General features: G+C 47.1%; 1 protein-coding gene across 2 annotated transcripts in view; it reads left to right on the top strand.

Annotated features, from left to right (window-relative positions):
• The window catches only part of LOC135235220 (cyclin-dependent kinase 18-like), a 45,268-nt gene extending 26,105 nt beyond the window's left edge, over positions 1-19,163 (top strand). For both annotated transcript variants that reach the window (XM_064300498.1, XM_064300499.1), the window contains exons 6-16: positions 2,375-2,489; positions 3,171-3,265; positions 3,581-3,643; positions 6,636-6,759; positions 7,235-7,355; positions 10,287-10,384; positions 13,605-13,710; positions 14,598-14,640; positions 16,698-16,788; positions 17,968-18,054; positions 18,506-19,163. In XM_064300498.1, the coding sequence (XP_064156568.1) occupies positions 2,375-2,489; positions 3,171-3,265; positions 3,581-3,643; positions 6,636-6,759; positions 7,235-7,355; positions 10,287-10,384; positions 13,605-13,710; positions 14,598-14,640; positions 16,698-16,788; positions 17,968-18,054; positions 18,506-18,540 (978 nt within the window). In that variant the 3' untranslated portion in view covers positions 18,541-19,163. The remainder of the gene's footprint in view (positions 1-2,374; positions 2,490-3,170; positions 3,266-3,580; positions 3,644-6,635; positions 6,760-7,234; positions 7,356-10,286; positions 10,385-13,604; positions 13,711-14,597; positions 14,641-16,697; positions 16,789-17,967; positions 18,055-18,505) is intronic.
• The last annotated feature ends 279 nt before the right edge of the window (positions 19,164-19,442 follow it).

The raw sequence follows: 19,442 nt of genomic DNA, 5'->3' as shown, positions 1-19,442 counted from the left end.
GTCAGTTTTAAACCTGGGAGTCAAACCTCTTACCTGTCAGTTTTAAACCTGGGAGTCGAACCTCTTACCTGTCAGTTTTAAACCTGGGAGTCAAACCTCTTACCTGTCAGTTTTAAACCTGGGAGTCGAACCTCTTACCTGTCAGTTTTAAACCTGGGAGTCGAACCTCTCACCTGTCAGTTTTAAACCTGGGAGTCGAACCTCTCGCCTGTCAGTTTTAAACCTGGGAGTTTTAAACCTAGTTACCTGTCTGTTACACTACATTGCCACCCTGCAGTTGATGTTCTGTGTCTGTATTGTTGTTTATCTAAACTTACCGCTGCGCTGCTGTCCAGCTCGTTTTTAAAAAGGATTTTTTTTCCCTGAGCGCGTACCATTTAATGTAAATGTCATTATGACACATTCTTGCCTTTCTCTCTCTCTGGAGTGCTCACCTCTGTTTTCACTGCTCCTACTGATACAGTGTGTGGGGTGAGGGGTGTAATTACACAGACAATGGGAGCAGCTGAATTCACACCTGAAAGGGGAGGCTGATGTTGAGCCTCTTCAATCAGTCCGCGCGTCGAAAAAAAAACCCTTTATTTTCTTTTCCTTTCATCTTAAAGCCGATGCAATGAGTGTTTTCTATTCCACCCCCAGTGTGCCTGAGTGTATGTGTTCCTTCTTGATTAAATCAGATTATATGTTGCATTGAAGCCAAGAGCCCACAGATAATTAATGCACTGCGAGACCGCGGAACCTGTCTCCATCTTCCTCGCTCAATATCCTGCTGACATCAGTCGGTCGTTATTTAAGATGCTGAAATGATAGCGCGCTGACGTTTCGGTCCCGCTGTCTTCAATGCTCGCCGTGACTTCAGGTCCTCGCTGAGTCAGTTGATTCTGATCATTTCATTCGGATCGGAGGTCTTTATTAATTAAAACGGGCTTTGTTTGTAATTCTGAGTGGCAAATTTAAATTTATGTAAATTTACAATTAAACAAATTGAAATTTATGCAAATTGAATTAAAATTATTTACACTTAAATTTTGATTTGAATATATTTAATTTCGTTTTACAAATTTGAATTTGGTTTCTCTGGAAATGGAGGCCGGCCATGAGCCCCGCAGTTATCCTCTGTCAGAGACGCGCTTTCCCCCTGATGGGCGTGAGTTGTTCGTCAGCTTCCTGTACGTCTTGCGGCGTGTGAAACAGTCGCAGGCTTGCGAGCGAGTGTTCCAGCAGACCGCGTGGGTGCATTTGCGCGGTTGCATTTTTAGAAAGCGCAGTTCTTAAATGGGTGAGATTCAAGGGGATCTGATTTAATTTGCTGTGACTTTTTAATTCAGATTCATTCCCGTGCACATATGGACGAATATGAGTCCGTCACCCCCACACACCGCAGAGCGAAGCTCCGCCCCCTGGGCTTTCTCATTGGTGGACCTGTTAGCAGCCGGCAGCCTCTGTGAGGGCTGATCTGGCCGCTCTCTGATTGGGTGAAAGTGCACCATGTGCCTCCTCATGTCCCGGTAACCAGAACAGACGGATGGAGATGAAAAAGCTGATGGAAGTGGCACAGGAGGCTTCCACAGGCCAGACTGCAGAGAGGAACAGGATTTTACAACTGACTGATAATGTGAATTATCCAATTATCCATATGCCATGTACACCCCCCTCCCTCACACACACACACACACACACACTCATACATACTCATACACACACACACTCAGTCATACATACTCATACACACACATATACACACACACACACACACACACTCATACATACTCATACACACACACACACTCAGTCATACATACTCATACACACACATATACACACACACACACACACACGCATACTCATACACACGCACACACACTCACGCATACTCATACACACATATACACACACACACAACACACCATACACACAATCACACTCAGCATACACACACAACACTCACACACACACTCATACACACACTACACACACATACGACCACCACACACACACACACACACTCATCACACACACACACACACTCATACACACCCACTGTGCTCATCAATTACACATCACACTCACGCTCATACAAACACCTCATTTTCTGTGGCTGCAGTCAATTTATCTTTTTTCCTGTTTTCTTATAACCTTTATATCTCCTTGTTCCTGCAGCCTCTCCAGGAAGAAATATTGTTTTTATTTTTTATTTTTTAAATAATCTTCTCTGTTTATCTATGCTCATCCTGCAACAAAACTTTCCAATTATCCAGACTGGTCATTTTGCCAACCGTCTAGTTTCATTCTGTCACTGAAAGTGCATTTTTCCTCCTCTGCCCCCACTCTCTCTCTCTCTCGCTCGCTCTCTCTCTCTCCCCCCCCCCCCTAGGGCACGTATGCCACCGTGTTTAAGGGGCGCAGCAAGCTGACGGAGAACCTGGTGGCTCTGAAGGAGATCAGGCTGGAGCACGAGGAGGGAGCCCCCTGTACCGCTATTCGGGAAGGTAACGGACCTGGGGGGGGGCGGGGAGGGGGGGGGGCGCTGGCTGTGACCTCACTCTTTAACGGCAGGTACAGCCCGGGTAGAGCCCACGCACACCTGGAGAAGGTAACGCGGGTGTGAGCTAGCTATTTAACGGTGGGTACGGCCCAGGTATCACCTGGGCTCACCTGGAGAAGGCGGGCGGCTGATTTGTAGGTGCAGTTAACGCACAGGAAGAGGAGCGCTCTCGTGTCAGCAGCGGTACAGCAATGCTGCCCCCTAGTGTACAGAGGAATCATTACCGTTGCTCTGCTCACGGTATTCTGTTCTGTTCTGTTTGCAGAAAGCAGAGCAGAACTGTATGTAACAACGTGACCAGAAACAGCTGAGATTATGTTATGTTAATTAGCTACTTTTAAAAAAAGTCAACCTAGGGAAGGTGTATGGTTGGCTCTTTGCCAGGCCTTATCAGCTGAAGCTTGTATGAGCTCTTTCATGGTGATTGTGAGGTAGACTGTAGGAGAAGGGGAAGCTCGGGTGATGAGACTTGTACCTTATGGAACCTGATGACCATGATTTGCACTTTTGTACGTTGCTTTGGACAAAAGCATCTGCTAAATAAATGTGATGTGATGTAATGACTCAGATCGACACACGTGCGCTCGCTGTCCTCTCTCTCTCTCTCTCTCTCTCGTCTCCCCAGTGTCGCTGCTGAAGAACCTGAAGCACGCCAACATCGTCATCTTACATGACATCATCCACACGGACCAATCCCTCACGCTCGTCTTCGAATACCTGGTGAGACACTGTTTTATGGGGGGAGTTGGGGGTGGGGGCGGGGGCGGGGGGGGAGGTTGATGGCCCATCAGCTGCAGGAAAGAAAAAGGATGGGATTTGTCACCTCCCAGATATTTAATCGAGATTTATAGTTCATTAAATTGAGATGGGATCTGTCACCTCCCCATTGGAACCTCGTCTGTTTTCCCCCCGTCTGGCACCATTAATGTAAAATAAGCTCATGGTACCTGGATATTTTTCTCTATTACCTCGGGTTTGATAGCACTGCTGCTAAGCCTACGGGCCTGTGACGGGCGTGTGTCTCCTCCCCCGCAGGACAGCGACCTCAAACAGTACCTGGATAACTGCGGAAGCCTCATGAGCATGCACAACGCCAAGGTAAGCAACCGCCAGCATAACCTACAGGTGAGGCACCTTACCTCAGTGCAGTCTGCTGTGTGGTGCAGTCTGCAGACTGGTACAGCACTTCTGATTGGTGCAGTCTGCTGTGTTGGTACAGCACTTCTGATTGGTGCAGTCTGCTGTGTTGGTAAGCTTGGTGCAGTCTGCTGTGTGGTGCAGTCTGCAGACTGGTACAGCACTTCTGATTGGTGCAGTCTGCTGTGTGGTGCAGTCTGCAGACTGGTACAGCACTTCTGATTGGTGCAGTCTGCTGTGTGGTACAGTCTACAGACTGGTACAGCACTTCTGATTGGTGCAGTCTGCTGTGTTGGTACAGCACTGATTGGTCAGCTGCTGTTGGTTCAGTCTACAGTGGTACAGCACTGATTGGTGCAGTCTGGTGTGTGGTGCGGTCTACAGACTGGTACAGCACTTCTGATTGGTGCAGTCTGCTGTGTGGTGCGGTCTACAGACTATGGGATACAGCACGTCGGAGTGCAGTTTACTGCGTGATGCAGCATTTCTAACTTTCGCCTGCAGACTGTGGCGAGAACTCCTGACTGCAGCCCTGCAGCCTTCATCCACCGAGTTTAGATCCCTGAAAATCACCCGCCCTCATCCAATCTCCCACTGAACAGCCGCAAAGACAGACATTTCGACCGCGCCTGCTGCCCTGTCAGCAGTTTTAATGTTTTAAATCGATACCACAAGTTTGATCTCAACAATCATCTCCCCCGTGCCGATCTTCACCACACCCAGGACAGCACACATAAGCTGCTCCTGATCCTGCACCTACAACTGCATTCAAGCAGTGGAAATCACCTGAATGGAGGCAATCTTCCTCCTCCTGGTGGGCCAGCAGGGGGAAATCTTCCCTCTGGTACAAATAAACCCCAATGCCCCAGTGCAGTGACGGGGACACTGTGCCGTAGGAGATGCCGTCTTTCGGATGAGACGTTAAACCAAGGTCCTGACTCACTGTGGTCATTAAAGATCCCATGACACGTATCGCTAAGAGTAGGGGGTTCCCCGGTGTCCTGGCCAAATCCCAGATCTGGCTCTCACAAACTTGCCACCAAAATCATCCCCAGATTTAATTGGCTAAATAAATGTTATCTCCCTCTCCACCTTCGCTAATGTGTGGTCAGCTTTCTGGCGCAAAATGGCTGCCGTGCATCACCCAGGTGGGTGCTACACATTGGTGGTGGGTGAGGTGAGTTCCCCTTCATCGCTGTAAAGCACTTTGAGCATTCGGAAAAGCGCTATATTAATGTAAGGATATATATAAATGTAAGGATATAGATCCTTTGCACATTCATTGTGTGACAAGCTACATATCTTCACATGACCACCCAAAGATTTCACACTTTCACACAAACCAGAAGCCTTTTGGGAGGGATGGGGGTGGGGGGGAGGGGCGGAAGGGCCACAACAAATCTTCCCTTCCGGTGTCTTGACCTGGACGGGTGTATTTCTGTTGAGGGACATTTGGGGCGAGTATTGAGCAGCTGTGATTAACTGCAGAAAGCGACGGAGGGGGAAGGAGCGGCTGAATCTGGAGAGATGGAGTGATACGATATCTCACTGCTGCCAGAAAAATCGACAGCGTAGATTCTGCTTGCCGCGGATTTACTTTTCACTTCTTTCCTTTTTTTCTTCCGTTCTTTTTTTTTTTTTTTTTAGTTCGTGATGGAGGCGGTGGTCTCCATGGTTACTGCCAATTTTCCCTCTGAGAGAACTGAAGGAATGTTCTAAGACAGAGGCATTGTCACTCTCTCTGTCTCTCTCAGGTGCTGATAAAAGACCATTCAGATACAGCGCCTATCAGTTATCAGATACGTCAAATATTTCTGTCTATAGAAATAAACACTCGGGTGGTGGGAAAACTATTATGTCTAAAATAGGGACCAAGATTTTGTTATATTTTTTCTGCTTATACTAGCACTTGTGTAAAGCAATTTTATTGTAAATCTGAATGCTTTTCCTGCTCCTCAGTTTAAATAGGCCAGTTGAACAAGAAAAATCTTTTTTTTTTCCTGAAAGATTTCACAAATAAATCAATCTTGTGGCTTATTTCAGCTTTACTTCAGTAAGTGGAATGCATTTAGCTGACATTGTCATCCACAGAAACTTTCACAGCTATTTTTACTTACAATCCACTTATACAGATAGATATTTACTGAAACAATCCAGGTTAAGTACCTTTACTGAGCAGCTGTTTACTGAACAATCCCCGTTCCTTAACCTTCAAACCCTGTTCCTTAACCTTCAAACCCTGTTCCTTAACCTTCAAACCTCGTTCTTTAACCTTTAAACTCCATTCCCTAACCTTTAAATCCTGTTCCTTAACCTTCAAACCCTGTTCCTTAACCTTCAAACCTCGTTCCTTAACCTTTAAACTCCATTCCCTAACCTTTAAATCCTGTTCCTTAACCTTCAAACCCTGTTCCTTAACCTTCAAACCCCATTCCTTAACTTTTAAACTCCATTCCCTAACCTTTAAACCCTGTTCCTTAACCTTCAAACCTCGTTCTTTAACCTTTAAACTCCATTCCCTAACCTTTAAATCCTGTTCCTTAACCTTTAAACTCTGTTCCCTGACTGTGCCAAACTGGGCGGTTTGCAGAGAAAGTTCAGTGGAACTGGGTTCATTCGAGGGCACAAAATCGGACCCCACATGAGGTCAGTGCCGATGTGCCCTCGAGCTCGAACTGCTCGTCCTGAAACACTGAATTCCCCGCTTTGTGGAAGAGCGGTCTGCGTGCCTCCTGACCAGGGAGTCCGATAAAGCAAATTACTGATACTAATGTGCGTGTCATTTAAGGCTAGGCTTCCTGGGAGCGAAAGTCGCAAATGTGCTGGTGGAGGACTAGTTTCTCATTTCCCTGTCCCTCTGGCCCCCTCTTTCTTTTTCTTTCCTTTTTCTCTCCCTTCCTCTCTCTCTCTGTCCCCCTTCTCTCTCTCTCCCTGTCTCTCTCTCTCTCTGCAGATCTTCATGTTCCAGCTGCTCAGAGGCCTGTCTTACTGTCACAAGAGGAAGATTCTGCACCGCGACCTCAAGCCCCAGAACCTGCTCATTAACGACAGGGGCGAACTGAAGCTGGCCGACTTCGGTGAGAAACACCCGGAAAGTGCGCACGCTTCCGACCCACACCGCCTCCCTGCAGGCGCCGGAACCAGGGTGACTCATATAAAAAAATATAGCATCCGCTCGCTGCTTAGCGCTCTCAGTTTGCTGCGTGTGGACAATGGGCCTCATTCACGAAAACGTGCGCGCGATCACCTTTGATCGTAAACTGTGTGTAAGTTCATTTTCTTTCTTATCTGTACCTGTTCATGGCTGTTTCCTTTTGCTAATCACATGAACAGGATTGCGCATAAAATTTACTAACAGCCAGCATTCATCATCTCAGACACCTGGGATATGCACAAAAAAAGGTCTGCACCTGTGTCACAAATCACATATTTGGTTTTTCGACTGTTTTGCGATCACCGAGCCAGGTAAATGACTGTAAAAATCACCATCGGGCTTTCGTGAAGCTCAGCTGAGCATCCCCTCTGATCTGTCCCCTCTGCTGCTCCCCACAGGGCTCGCCCGGGCCAAGTCCGTCCCCACGAAGACGTACTCCAACGAGGTGGTAACGTTGTGGTACCGCCCGCCCGACGTGCTCCTGGGGGCCACCGAGTACTCCACACCCCTCGACATGTGGTGAGTCTTGTCCTGTTAGAGAACGAACAGGTGCACTCTGAAAACTATTCCATCCAAAAAATGTCACATCAGGAAATACAGAGAGAAAAATCACAGACTTATTTATGATCCAGAATCCTGTCTAATGACCACAGCAATGCCAGCCAGTCCCCAGGAACAAAGGTACAAAAAAGTGTCTGAAATACACGGTACAGACACGCGTCACTGGAATTGTACCCCAAGCCAGCAATATGTAATTCATTTGTACATTTCTTTTCTTAGCACCCAAATACAACATCATTATCGTGCTTTCAGTGAACATGTGGGAAATGTGTTCCCTAAAGAACAAAAATGCACCTCCAGTCTACCTTTATTCCTGAGAGTGCACCCTCTGCCCCCCCCCCAAAAGAAAAGTGATATTAAGTGCACAATTGCTCATCTAAAGTAAGATCAGTAAGCTTTTTGAAGTTCTATTCCTTTATTTTAATGTGGTAGTAAGTATAGTTTTGTGATCCCATTCAATATGCAGAAGCAAAATGTTACTTGTAATACATGGCCAGTTGAATTGAGAACCCATTTTTTAGTCAGTTTAACAAAACAACACAGACATATGTAACTTAATGTGCAGCAAACATGTAGATGTAACTATAAGTATAATATAAAATGTTTGCACTGGTAAGTGAATAAATATTTTAATATGACTGTTTTTCATGATGCATCTCAGCAGATTCAGATTCATGAACATTAATCTATCCAGTCTCCTAGTACTGTAAGCATAATATAAGACATAATATAAATAAGAATAAATACTCTAACTCACTGTTCTAGGGTTTAAACTATGTCACTTCTGCAATATCATGGTGCTGTTTTGATAATATATAAAAATTCTCTTTTTATATATGTTTGAAAGTTCTCATTGTGCTTAAAAAGTCAGCAATTTTACTTCACTTACTGCTACAGAGAAGCAAAAGAATTATAAAAACCATTGAGCCAAAATGGAGAGCTTTGCACATATTTTGCCCTGTTCTGGCCTACGGATGAGGTCTTGCCGTTTCCTCTGCACAGAAGGCAGATAATGACTTTCACCAAACATAAACCACGCCGAGCTTTTTATTTACTTTCTTTTGGAATATATTGAACCGCGGCCGCAATAAAAAAAAACGAGGAAATGGACGGAGTTCCTCTCCGAACGTGAGACGGAGGTCTTCTCCTGGTCAATCGTTGACGAGGAGGACCGGATGCGTTCGTGCGCCTGCATTTCATCTGCGGTTACGCATTATGCAGGCGTGGTTCGGGTTAAATACAACACCGCCGTCCTGTCTGTCTGTCTGTCTGACAGACAGCTCTTTCAGCAGGAGTCTGAAAAGCAGTTTTTTTAGGAAATGTGACTGTGGGAGACACCCGCATTAACGGGGAATGATCTCTCAAAGTAGCGGTGATGTTTTATCCGTTCTGTTCAGGCGTTCTCAGGGGTTTGGGATGAACTGAATTAGGCGAACGTTGCTGGAAACGGCTCCAGGTCGGAGTTTAAAGTCCAGCCTGTGTTGTGCTTCAGTACTGGCTGTTACGTCCCAAAAGACAGCCTGAGTTCAAATACCCGGGGACTACGATGGACAGTAACACATCAAGTGCCAAACCAAACAAGGAAACACTAAAAAAAACACACACAGAACACATTACCATGTGTAGGTTAACAGGATGGTTCAGGCAGAAAGCAGGCCAGAGCTAGGCCGCTCCTTATTTAAAAGAAATGAGTCTACCGCTACAGGCAAAGAATGAGTGGTTTCTGGCAGACTTCTACTCTCTAGAAGTATAGCAACTATCAAAATGTGTGCGATGGACCAAGTCGCAGGTAAAGCCAAAAGTCAAAATGGGGAACAAGACTTTAAGCTAAACGGAAACAGAGGTCGCTGAGGCGACTAGAAAACACACAACCCAAATCACAAAACAAATGCAAACTGGGAACAGGGAAGAGGCAGGTACAAAAACTCACAGGTAACAGACAGACAAAGGGTACAGAACAAAGGATCTCAGCCTAGTGAGAGAGGGAGACTTAATAGGCGCATACGACACAGGAGGGCACAATGAGCACGCACAGGAGGAACACGGACATTGGAAACAATAAATGGAATGCGAACCAATAAACTTTACGAACAAACGAGTGCGCATCTGCCTAACCGAAAAAACACAGGAAACCAGAACACTGACAAAATGTGTTAATACAAGAAATAAAAGAAACTGCCTGGCCACCTGCAACCTACAACAGAAAAGTACCAAGGCAAAACATAAACAGAAAACGAAGCGTGGTAGCTGCATATTGTAAAACACAAGGAAGCAAAGGTAGTCTTAGAAGGGGTCTCAGAGTCAAAAGGAATCTCTAAAACCAGTCTCAACTGAGAGGTGTCTGCAGACTTCATCCACTTGGCTGTCAGGTAGGCGCAGGTGTGCATCGTCAGCCAATCAAGCCCTCGATCAGCGCCACCTGCAGGATTGATACAGAAACGCAGAGACTCCACAAAGCAAGGGAACGCAACACTGGGCTCTTTACAGATATTGGTCAATATTGTCCAACCGGAAGCAATTTAAAAATTGTTTGCCAACATCAGACCAGATTTAGAATGATTGTTAATGATTCACATGGTGCATGAGTAGAGTGGGTTTTTCATTGTCTTCCCAGGGTTCCTTTACAGCGATGGGGAGTTTTTATTTTATTTTTATCTTTAATCTCACTAGCTGGTTTTCTAGGGGGTTGTTTTTCAAATTTTTCTATTTCCCTGTTTTCTTATTTTTGTGACGCTCTCTCTCTGTTAAAAGCTGTAACCTACACAAACGAAATGCGCAGATATGACTGAATTTATCGCATTTTAAGAGTAACGTTGTCTCTCGTGTGTGTGGACGGCCTCTGTGCTGCTCGCGGTGGACTGAGAGAGGTGTCTGCGGTCCTGCTTTCAGGGGGGTGGGCTGCATATTTTACGAACTGGTGACGGGACGCGCCATGTTCCCAGGGTCCACCGTGAAGGAGGAGCTGCACCTCATCGTCCGGCTCCTGGGTATGACCGCACACCCCGCCGCACACGCCAACGTCCTCACACACACAAGCGCATAATATAATAATGAGTTCAACAAATAATAAGTAATTATTATTATTATTATTGCTGTTATTATTATTGCTTTTCAATAGCACTGTTGATCTTGAAAGGTAAAGGTAGGTAGAGCTCTCTTCAGCCGAAAATGTTCAGCGCCCACCTTGGTTGAAGCACGGCGGCCATTTTGCTCCAGAGGTGCTTTGCTGCTCTCGAAGAATCGGGCCAATCAGCAAGAGGCACGAAAAGTGTGCCCGATCCCGCCAAAAGAGCGTCACAAGCGCCAGCGGGACGTGGACGAGGAACGCCTGCATCGCCTCCCCCGACCGGTCACAGCCCCCTGGCTGAGGAAGTGGTGCTGTTTCGCTCAGAGCCAGTGAGAGTGGCCTTAACAGAGTGGAGCCTGTGGGTTTGAACAGAAGAGCATCATTAGCAGGCTGGCTCCAAGGCTAATTGCTGCTGTAAAGGTCCCAGGTCGTTTATTTGACGCTCATTTCCATAAAAGACCCGCGTTTTCCAGCTGTCCGATACATACTGTTCTTGGCTCAGCGTACTTTCGATAATTAGCCCTTCAGCTAGCACCCGAACTTTCATATCCCATCACGATGTGTTAATCGCTGCAAGTTTTTATTATTTTTTTTCTTCAACTACATTTTATTCAGCCACTTTCCTATTTAATAAGGTGTTGCAGAGGTTGGGTAAGTGGCCTTGCAATCACAAGGTTGCAGGCTTGAATCCCTGGCAAAGAGAAGCTGCTGAACCCTTGAGCCAAGATACTTAACTTGAATAGCTCCGGTACACAGCCAGCTGTGTAAATGGATATGTTAAAACTGTGAGCAACTGCCCTGGAAGGGGGTGTCTGCCAAGAAAATAAATCATCTCTTTTAATCTGTGAATGTGTAATGCAGTCCTGAAATATTTATTGCGCTTGAAAATGTAGTCTAAAATTTGTTTCATTTTGAATTGCTTGGACAATGGCCTTATGATGCAAGAGTAGTACCAGTAATAGGAGATCTGGACATCCTCAGGTTAAATTTTTTTTTTTTTTTAAAGCTGCCGGATATTACACAAATGGAGACATTTGTGGAGTTTTATTTACTTTTTTTTTTTTTTCGGTTGGCCGCGTTGCGAAACCCAGCCCGTATTTCAACACAGTACGGAAACTACAACCACGGTGTCCTGCGAAAGATCCCAGTTTAAGTTTAACAGCTCCATCGGACCGAGCTCTCGGGGAGGTGGGGAATGACCCTGGCGGACGTTTCGCCCGTCAATAAGTCACCTGGGGTGCGAGGAGAGGTCCAGGACAGGAAGTGAGACAGAGCGGACAGGTGTTAATCAATGTCCTTTATCAAAACAGCCAACCCCCCCCTGCCCGCCTGCCCCCCCTTATCCCTCCTGTTTCTCTCACCCCAGCCAAGTGTCGCCGAACTATCGATGCCCTCCCACTCAACCACCTACCTCGCCACAAATCCACTGTGAGGAGGACACACAAACCTTTCCTGTCTCTGTCATGTCCCGTGCAAACCCGCACGCCAGCACACTGTACTGTACTTTTCAACCATTACTAAACCCTTTCACCCTTTAAGGCGTGAGATCACCCACCCGATGTGTGATTAGAATGTTCTTTACTGAACATTCTAACGCTGATGTCATCACAATCACTACTGACGACTGTAGGCAGTGGAGTTCTAGAGCACATTCCAAAAATTCCCAAAGAAAAAACAAGAAAAACCTACTCTTCAAAGGGCTAGTCTGGTGGCTCACCTGAGAACTCACTTCTCAGTTTTCTTTTTCTACTGATGACCGGGGAAATCAATATGGGTTGGGAAAGCAAGGGATTATGGGACCAGTCAGATGCAGGGGCTGGTCGGTGATTAGGTGGATTAGAGAGCCAGTTTTTGTGTTTAAATCTGGCCAGGCACTTTGACTGCAGTTAAACCCACTACCCTTTTGAAAAGTGGCGTGGGATCTGTATCGACAACGGTGAGTCAGGATGTCAGCTGAATGACTCACCCGAATCCATCATCGTACCTGGGGTACTGGACCACTGTTATCTCCAGAGAGGGAGAGCGCCCCCTACTGGCTCATTAGCACCTCAGTTTTCCCATCTCTAGCATCTGAGCACAACTGTTATTTTTGGGCTGAAATTAAGAAGTGCCATGTTTACACATCTTGATCATTATCTTATGTCTGACTGAAGACCCACCTCTTCAGGCTGCACCTCTCCCCATCCCTCCCTTCCCCCCTGTAAATGACTAAACTTAGGGTTGTAACTAGGCAGCTGTTTCATAGGTGACTTAGGCGCATCAACTGTCTTAACGACTACTTGTATTTTTATTTATTTTTATTTTTCCATAGATTGCATTGTTGCCGTTCTCGTTGTTAGTGTTAATCAGTTTAACCATCAGGGTCCAAGTTGAACTATGCGGTTGTTCCCTGCACTTGGACCGGTACTTCTCTCTAGGGGTTTCGTCATACTTGTTCCTGGTTATGGTTATACACTTTGTTGTACGTCGCTCTGGATAAGAGCGTCTGCCAAATGCCTGTAATGTAATGTAATGTCAATTCAGGCTAGCAGACAAACAACAGATCAGCCTTAATGCAGCTGATTCATATGTGCTTGGTGCTTTCCAGGGGATTTAAGAAGATGGGGAATTTCGAGAGAGGGATTTTATAGTGTTTTCCAATTTCCAAAAGGACAAACAAGGCAAAGAAGATTGCAGGCTTTGATTCTGCGGGTATTGTTCTGGCTGCTTTTGTCTTTTGGGTCTGTCGCGGGTCTGCGTGGTTCTGTCGTTCTCTCTAAGCTCAGTGAATATGCAAAGCCACATTTAAACGGCCATCGCTGATAAAGCTGTTTAACACGGACGCCGCCGCTCCTTCCTGCAGCCTGGCTGGAATGCATGCTTCTGATTGGCCGGCCTGGTGGAAGGCCATCGCCACGGACGACGGCTCTTTCATTTTTTATGAAGTCTCCCCCTCACAGAAGCGGTGGAGGCCCAGGGAGCTTTCCCCTCCCTTCATAAGTCTACATTTGTTGGAACACTCCGTCTCTCCGTTTTTTTTGTCTTTTATTTGTTTTCCTCTCGACTGAGTGCATTTTTATTGCTGCTGTTTCCCTCCAGATTGTATACTCATCCATTCTCTCCCCCGCCCACCCCCTCGCCCCCCCCCTTTTTTTTTTCAGGCACCCCCACGGAGGAGTCCTGGCCAGGGATCTCAGCCAATCAGGAGTTTCATTCATACCGTTTCCCCCAATACAGAGCCCAGCCCCTGCTGAACCACGCACCCAGGTACTCAGCCCCTCACAAACCTCACAGACAGGCTGAAAGGGGATAAGAGTCAGGATCATTCTTAATGATACGATTTCTGTGATTCAGTATTAAAAATGGAACATTGAGCATGAGGGAATTAATGTGACGTCTTTCATTTGCGCACGATAGTTTGGTTGTCTCCCGAGGGGGGGGTTGCCAGCTGGGTAAGGAACTGCGCTTGTAACCAAAAGGTCGCAGGTTCGATTCCCGGGTAAGGACACTGCCGTTGTACCCTTGAGCAAGGTACTTAACCTGCATTGCTTCAGTATATATCCAGCTGTATAAATGGATACAATGTAAAGTGCTATGTAAAAAGTTGTGTAAGTCGCTCTGGATAAGAGCGTCTGCTAAATGCCTGTAATGTAATGGGTGTGTGCAGTTGACCTGACAGTACGAACAATCAGAGTCCTGTGAGTACAGCTTTCATCATTTTGATGTGTGGAATTTTCTGCGCTGGACCAACCCCCCCTTCCCCTCAACACAGACACACACACATGCGCACACACCCAGATGCACACAAACACACACATGCCCGTTCACACTCATACACAAGCAGGCACGCACACACACACGCACACACACACGCCGACACCGTTGAACAAGATACTTAACCTGAATTGCTTCGGTATATATCCAGCTGTAAACAAAACACTACAATTTCCTGAAATCAAAATAAAAAATAACAGTGAATGCAAGCCCCCCAGTGGAAGCTGCAGTATGGATTAGCCGTGGGCTGCACATGACTGCTGTTTCTCAGATTACACAGGACAGTGTTGTGTCTCGCTCCCAGGTTACTGTCTTTCAGCAGTGATTCACTACGTCTTCGTATGAGAAGCGAAAGAGCTGCTGTTTTTATTCTTTTCCAGGTTGGACACAGAGGGCATAGACCTCCTCTCCGAACTGCTGCTGGTAAGAACACCAACTGTGTTTATTGTCATGATTTCAGTGCATGTGACCAGCACCACGCTTTCTTTTCTTGTTTTTATTGAAGTTCTTCAGGAGTTCTGTGAATCCCTGAGGCATTTTGTAAGCTCTGAGAGCTGTAGTGCAAACAGAGAGAAAGTAATGAAAATGATCAGCTGTCACACACAGCAGCATCCAGGCAATGTGCATGAAAAACATTTTTTCTCTCTTTTTGCATATTTGTTTGGGTTTTTTCCACCATGGGGAGTGCAGGAAAACTTTATTTTCCGAGTCACATCTGGACAGCTCCTGAGGCTAGAGAAACAACACAATGAGAGCTCCTCTCCTCTCCTCTTCTCCTCTCCTCTCTCTTCCTATCCATTCCTCTCCTCTCCTCTCTGCCTCTTTCATCTCCTCTCCTCACTCCCTCCTGTCTCCCTCCTGTCTCTCTCCTTCTCCCCCCCCTTCTTTCTCCTCTTCTCTCCTCCTCTCCTCTCCTCCTCTCCCTCCTGTCCTCTCTCTTCTCTCCCTCCCCTTTTCTCCTCCTCCCCTCCTCCTCTCCTTTCCTCTCCCCTCCTGTCCTCTCCTGTCATCCCCTCCCCTTTCATCTATCCTCCTCTCCTCCCCTTCTCTCCTCTCCTGTTTCCTCCTCTCCCCTCCCCTCCTCTCCTCTCCTCCCCTCCTGTTCTCTCCCCCTTTCATCTCCTTTCCTCCCCTCCTCTCCTCTCCCCTCCCTCCCCTCCTCTCCTCTCCTTCCTCCTCCTCCCCTTTCTCTCCTTTCTCCCCTCTCTCCTCCTCCCCTCCTCTCCTTCTCCTCTCCCTCCTTTCCTCCCTCACCTCTCCTCCTCTCCCCCTTTCATCTCCTTTCCTCCCCTCCCTTCCTCTCCTCTCCTCTCCTCCTCTCCTCCCTTTAACGTCATATCCTGCCACAGTCCGCCCACCTGCAGCAGCATCTCCCCAATTAGCTTAACGAGCGGGAGAGGAGGCCTTGGGTTTGACGGAGCCCCGCCCCCACGCCCTCATCAAAGGCTGGGCTTTGTACTCAAATCGGGGTCCCTCTGGCCGCTGATCTGAGGAATTTAATTGGGAAACTTTTTTTTTGCAACTGCAGCAATTAAGTGAAAATGTGAATTTTTTCTTTTCATGAAAAAAATGCCTCAGGATATATCAGTGTTGCATTCTTTATTTTTTTTCCTCCCACTGTTCCCTTGACGACCGAGGGGATGTTTTTTTAGAAGGAAGCAATTTCTCAAAAATAAAATGGGAGGAATAATCTCAGATTATTTTGCTAGCGAAGAAACTGGCAGCGTGAAATGGGCTCTTTGCCGGACACATGCTAGCAGCGCTAATGGAACGACTCACACCACAGCTTCAGAGTTCAGACCTCAGCTTCAGAGTTCAGACCTCAGCTTCAGAGTTCAGACTTCAGCTTCAGAGTTCAGACTTCAGCTTCAGAGTTCAGACCACAGCTTCAGAGTTCAGACTTCAGCTTCAGAGTTCAGCTTCAGCTTCAGAGTTCTGACCACAGCTTCAGAGTTCAGACTTCAGCTTCAGAGTTCAGCTTCAGCTTCAGAGTTCAGACCACAGCTTCAGAGTTCAGACCACAGCTTCAGAGTTCAGACTTGAGCTTCAGAGTTCAGACCACAGCTTCAGAGTTCAGACCACAGCTTCAGAGTTCAGCTTCAGATGTGCTGCCTCTGAAGTTTAGGGTCTGTGTTTAATCAGGCTCTTTGACTAGCCTCCCTTCCCCATGACCCCAAGCTTTGTCAGCATGCTGACCAAAGCAGCCAGTTATGTTTTCCTAAATATGTTTAATGTAGAATTATAAAAGATTATTCTAGAAACATGGCTGGTTTTCTAGCTATTGAATCCGTGATTATCCTAATGCATGTCTCTCTCTCTCTGAAGCAGCTCTCTGACACTAAACTCACAACACATATACACACACAAGCACACACACACACCTACACATATACGCACAGTCTTGATTGTGTTTCTACAGGTGAAATGTCCTCCCTTCTGATCTTTTATCTCTGTGTGGTGTGTGTGTGTCCCTCTCACAGTATGATGCCAAACTGAGGGTCTCTGCTGAAGCTTCTCTCAGACACCCCTTCTTCCACAGCCTAGGGGAGCGTGTACACACCCTGCCTGACAGTAAGACCCCGCCCCTAAACCATGACAGACAGTAAGACCACACCCCTAAACCATGACAGACAGTAAGACCCCGCCCCTAAACCATGACAAACAGTAAGACCACACCCCTAAACCCTGCCAGGACTCCGGCCCTAAACCCTGACAGACAGTAAGACCCCGCCCCTAAACTCTGCCCGACAGTAAGACCCCGCCCCTAAACCCTGCCCGACAGTAAGACCCCGCCCCTAAACCCTGCCCGACAGTAAGACCCCGCCCCTAAACCCTGCCCGACAGTAAGATCCCGCCCCTAAACCCTGCCAGGACCATGCCCCTAAACCATGACAGACAGTAAGATCCCGGCTCCTAAACCCTGCCCGACAGTAAGATCCCGCCCCTAAACCATGACAGACAGTAAGACCCCGCCCCTAAACCATGACAGACAGTAAGATCCCGCCCCTAAACCTGCGACAGTAAGATCCCGCCCCTAAACCATGACAGACAGTAAGACCACCGCCCTAAACCCTGACAGACAGTAAGACCCCGCCCCTAAACTCTGCCCGGACCACGCCCCTAAACCCTGACAGACAGTAAGACCACACCCCTAAACCATGACAGACAGCAAGACCACACCCCTAAACCTATTATTATTATTATTATTAGTAGTAGTAGTAGTAGTAATATTATTATTTTATTTGAAAAGCTTTATAGGAAAATATTATTTAGCTGTCAAAACCCCTCATAGAAAGTTATTTGTGATCATTTTTATGGCAAAGAAAACATTGCAGATTACATAAGAAATTATTGTTTGTCAAGATTTCAACATGCTCATTTGAGACTAGATAGATACATTTCCCTTGGTTTTAGTTATTGTTATTTTTATTAGTGAACCTCCTGTTTATCCTCTCTCCCTCTCCCTCCCCCTCTCTCTTCCTCTCCTCTCTCCTCCTCTCCTCCTCTCCTCCTCTCTCTTCTCACCTCCTCCTCTTCCCCCTCTCTCTCCCTCCTCTCCTTCCCTCCTCTCTCTCCCCCTCTTCTCTCCCCCTCTCTCTCCTCTCTCTCCCTCCTCTCCTCTCCCTCCTCTCTCCCCTCTCTGTCTCTCCCGTCTCTCTCCCCTCTCTGTCTCTCTCTCCCCTCTCCCCTCCCCCCTCTCTCTCCCCCCTCTCCCCTCTCTCCCCTCTCTCTCTCCCTCTCTCTCTCCAGACTCTGCAGTAGTCTCTCTCCCAGAGGTGCAGTTACAGAAGGACCCGGGTTTTCGGGGTTTTCGGGGTACAGGTTTTCAGCAGTCTGGTGAGCCCCCATTTAACATACACCCACCCCCTTAACACACCACACCCCCCCTTAACATACACACCCCCGCCCTTTAACATACACACACACACACACACACAACACACACACACACACACACACCAACACACACACACACACACACACACCACACACACACCACACACACACACACACACGCACGCACACACACACACACACACGACTCACACACGCACGCACAAGCACGCACACACACACACACACACACACACAGCACACACACACACAACGCACACACACGCACTCACACACACACACGCACTCACACACACACACACTCACACACACACACACGCACACACACTCTGTCCAGCGTCTCTGAGCATGTTATACTGCCGCAGTGTACAGAAAGGAAGCATAAGCACTGATTTGTTTTATTTTATTGCTTTGCTTTATTTTATTCATGCAGCTCGGGGAAAGAGCCGGAGACAGAGCATATTCTGAAGCCGGAGGAGGAAGGGGTCATAAATCCTGGGGAATTCCAGCGCACAGGATTTCTTTTTTTTTTGGGGGGGGGGGGTCAAAATCTTCTTCTGCATGTGTAGCATCAGGCCATTGGTCCCCCCTGGGGGGGGGGGGAGGTCTGTATTCCCTGTGGAACTCTGTTCTGCACCATGTGATGCCTGAATTTAATCATACGTTTTTTTGTACTGTAACATTTTGATTCATTGTCTGATTGATTGTCATAACAGGTGACAATACATCATGTGAGGAACTGAGAGAGAGAGCTTGATAGAGAGAGAGAGAGAGAGAGAGAGAGAGAGGAAGAAAGAGAGAATGTGAGAAACTTCTGCCCTTTGGCAGTCAGCAAAGGACCCATAAACGTCCCATTACTGCATGGATATTTATGGGATTTGTGGTAAAAATTTCAAATGTTGCAAAATGTATATTTCTACTATATATTTATCAGAATACAAATACAATTGTGAGATAATTTCTCTCATATTTTTTGTACCACGTATTGATTTAGCTGTAAGGTTAATGGAGTTGAAGATCTAATCGAGGCGCAGCGCTGGAATGAGCTGCTTGTTCGGAAAGCGCAGGCGTGTCTATGAATCTAGACTGCGGCTGCCCTGCGTGAGCCTTGAGGTAGAGTTCCTACATGGCCGCCCCCTGTGACCCATGTGATAGGGGTCTAATATGGCCGCCCCGTGTGAGCGTCGAGGTAGGGGTCCAACATGGCCGCCCCGGTGTGATGTAGCCCATCGCGCCGGCAGGGTCTGCCTGTGTCAGCCACACAAGCTATACTGTCGTCTGAGGCTGCTCAGCTGACCAATGGGAGAACGGGGGGGGGGGGGGGGAAGCAATCGGCCAATCAGCTGGCTGCACGTATTTCTAAGGACAAA

Source organism: Anguilla rostrata, chromosome 11 (assembly GCF_018555375.3).
Source record: "Anguilla rostrata isolate EN2019 chromosome 11, ASM1855537v3, whole genome shotgun sequence".
NCBI classification, from domain to species: domain Eukaryota; kingdom Metazoa; phylum Chordata; class Actinopteri; order Anguilliformes; family Anguillidae; genus Anguilla; species Anguilla rostrata.
The sequence above is the reverse complement of the archived record's forward strand: the minus strand, read 5'-3'. Positions and strand labels throughout refer to the sequence as shown.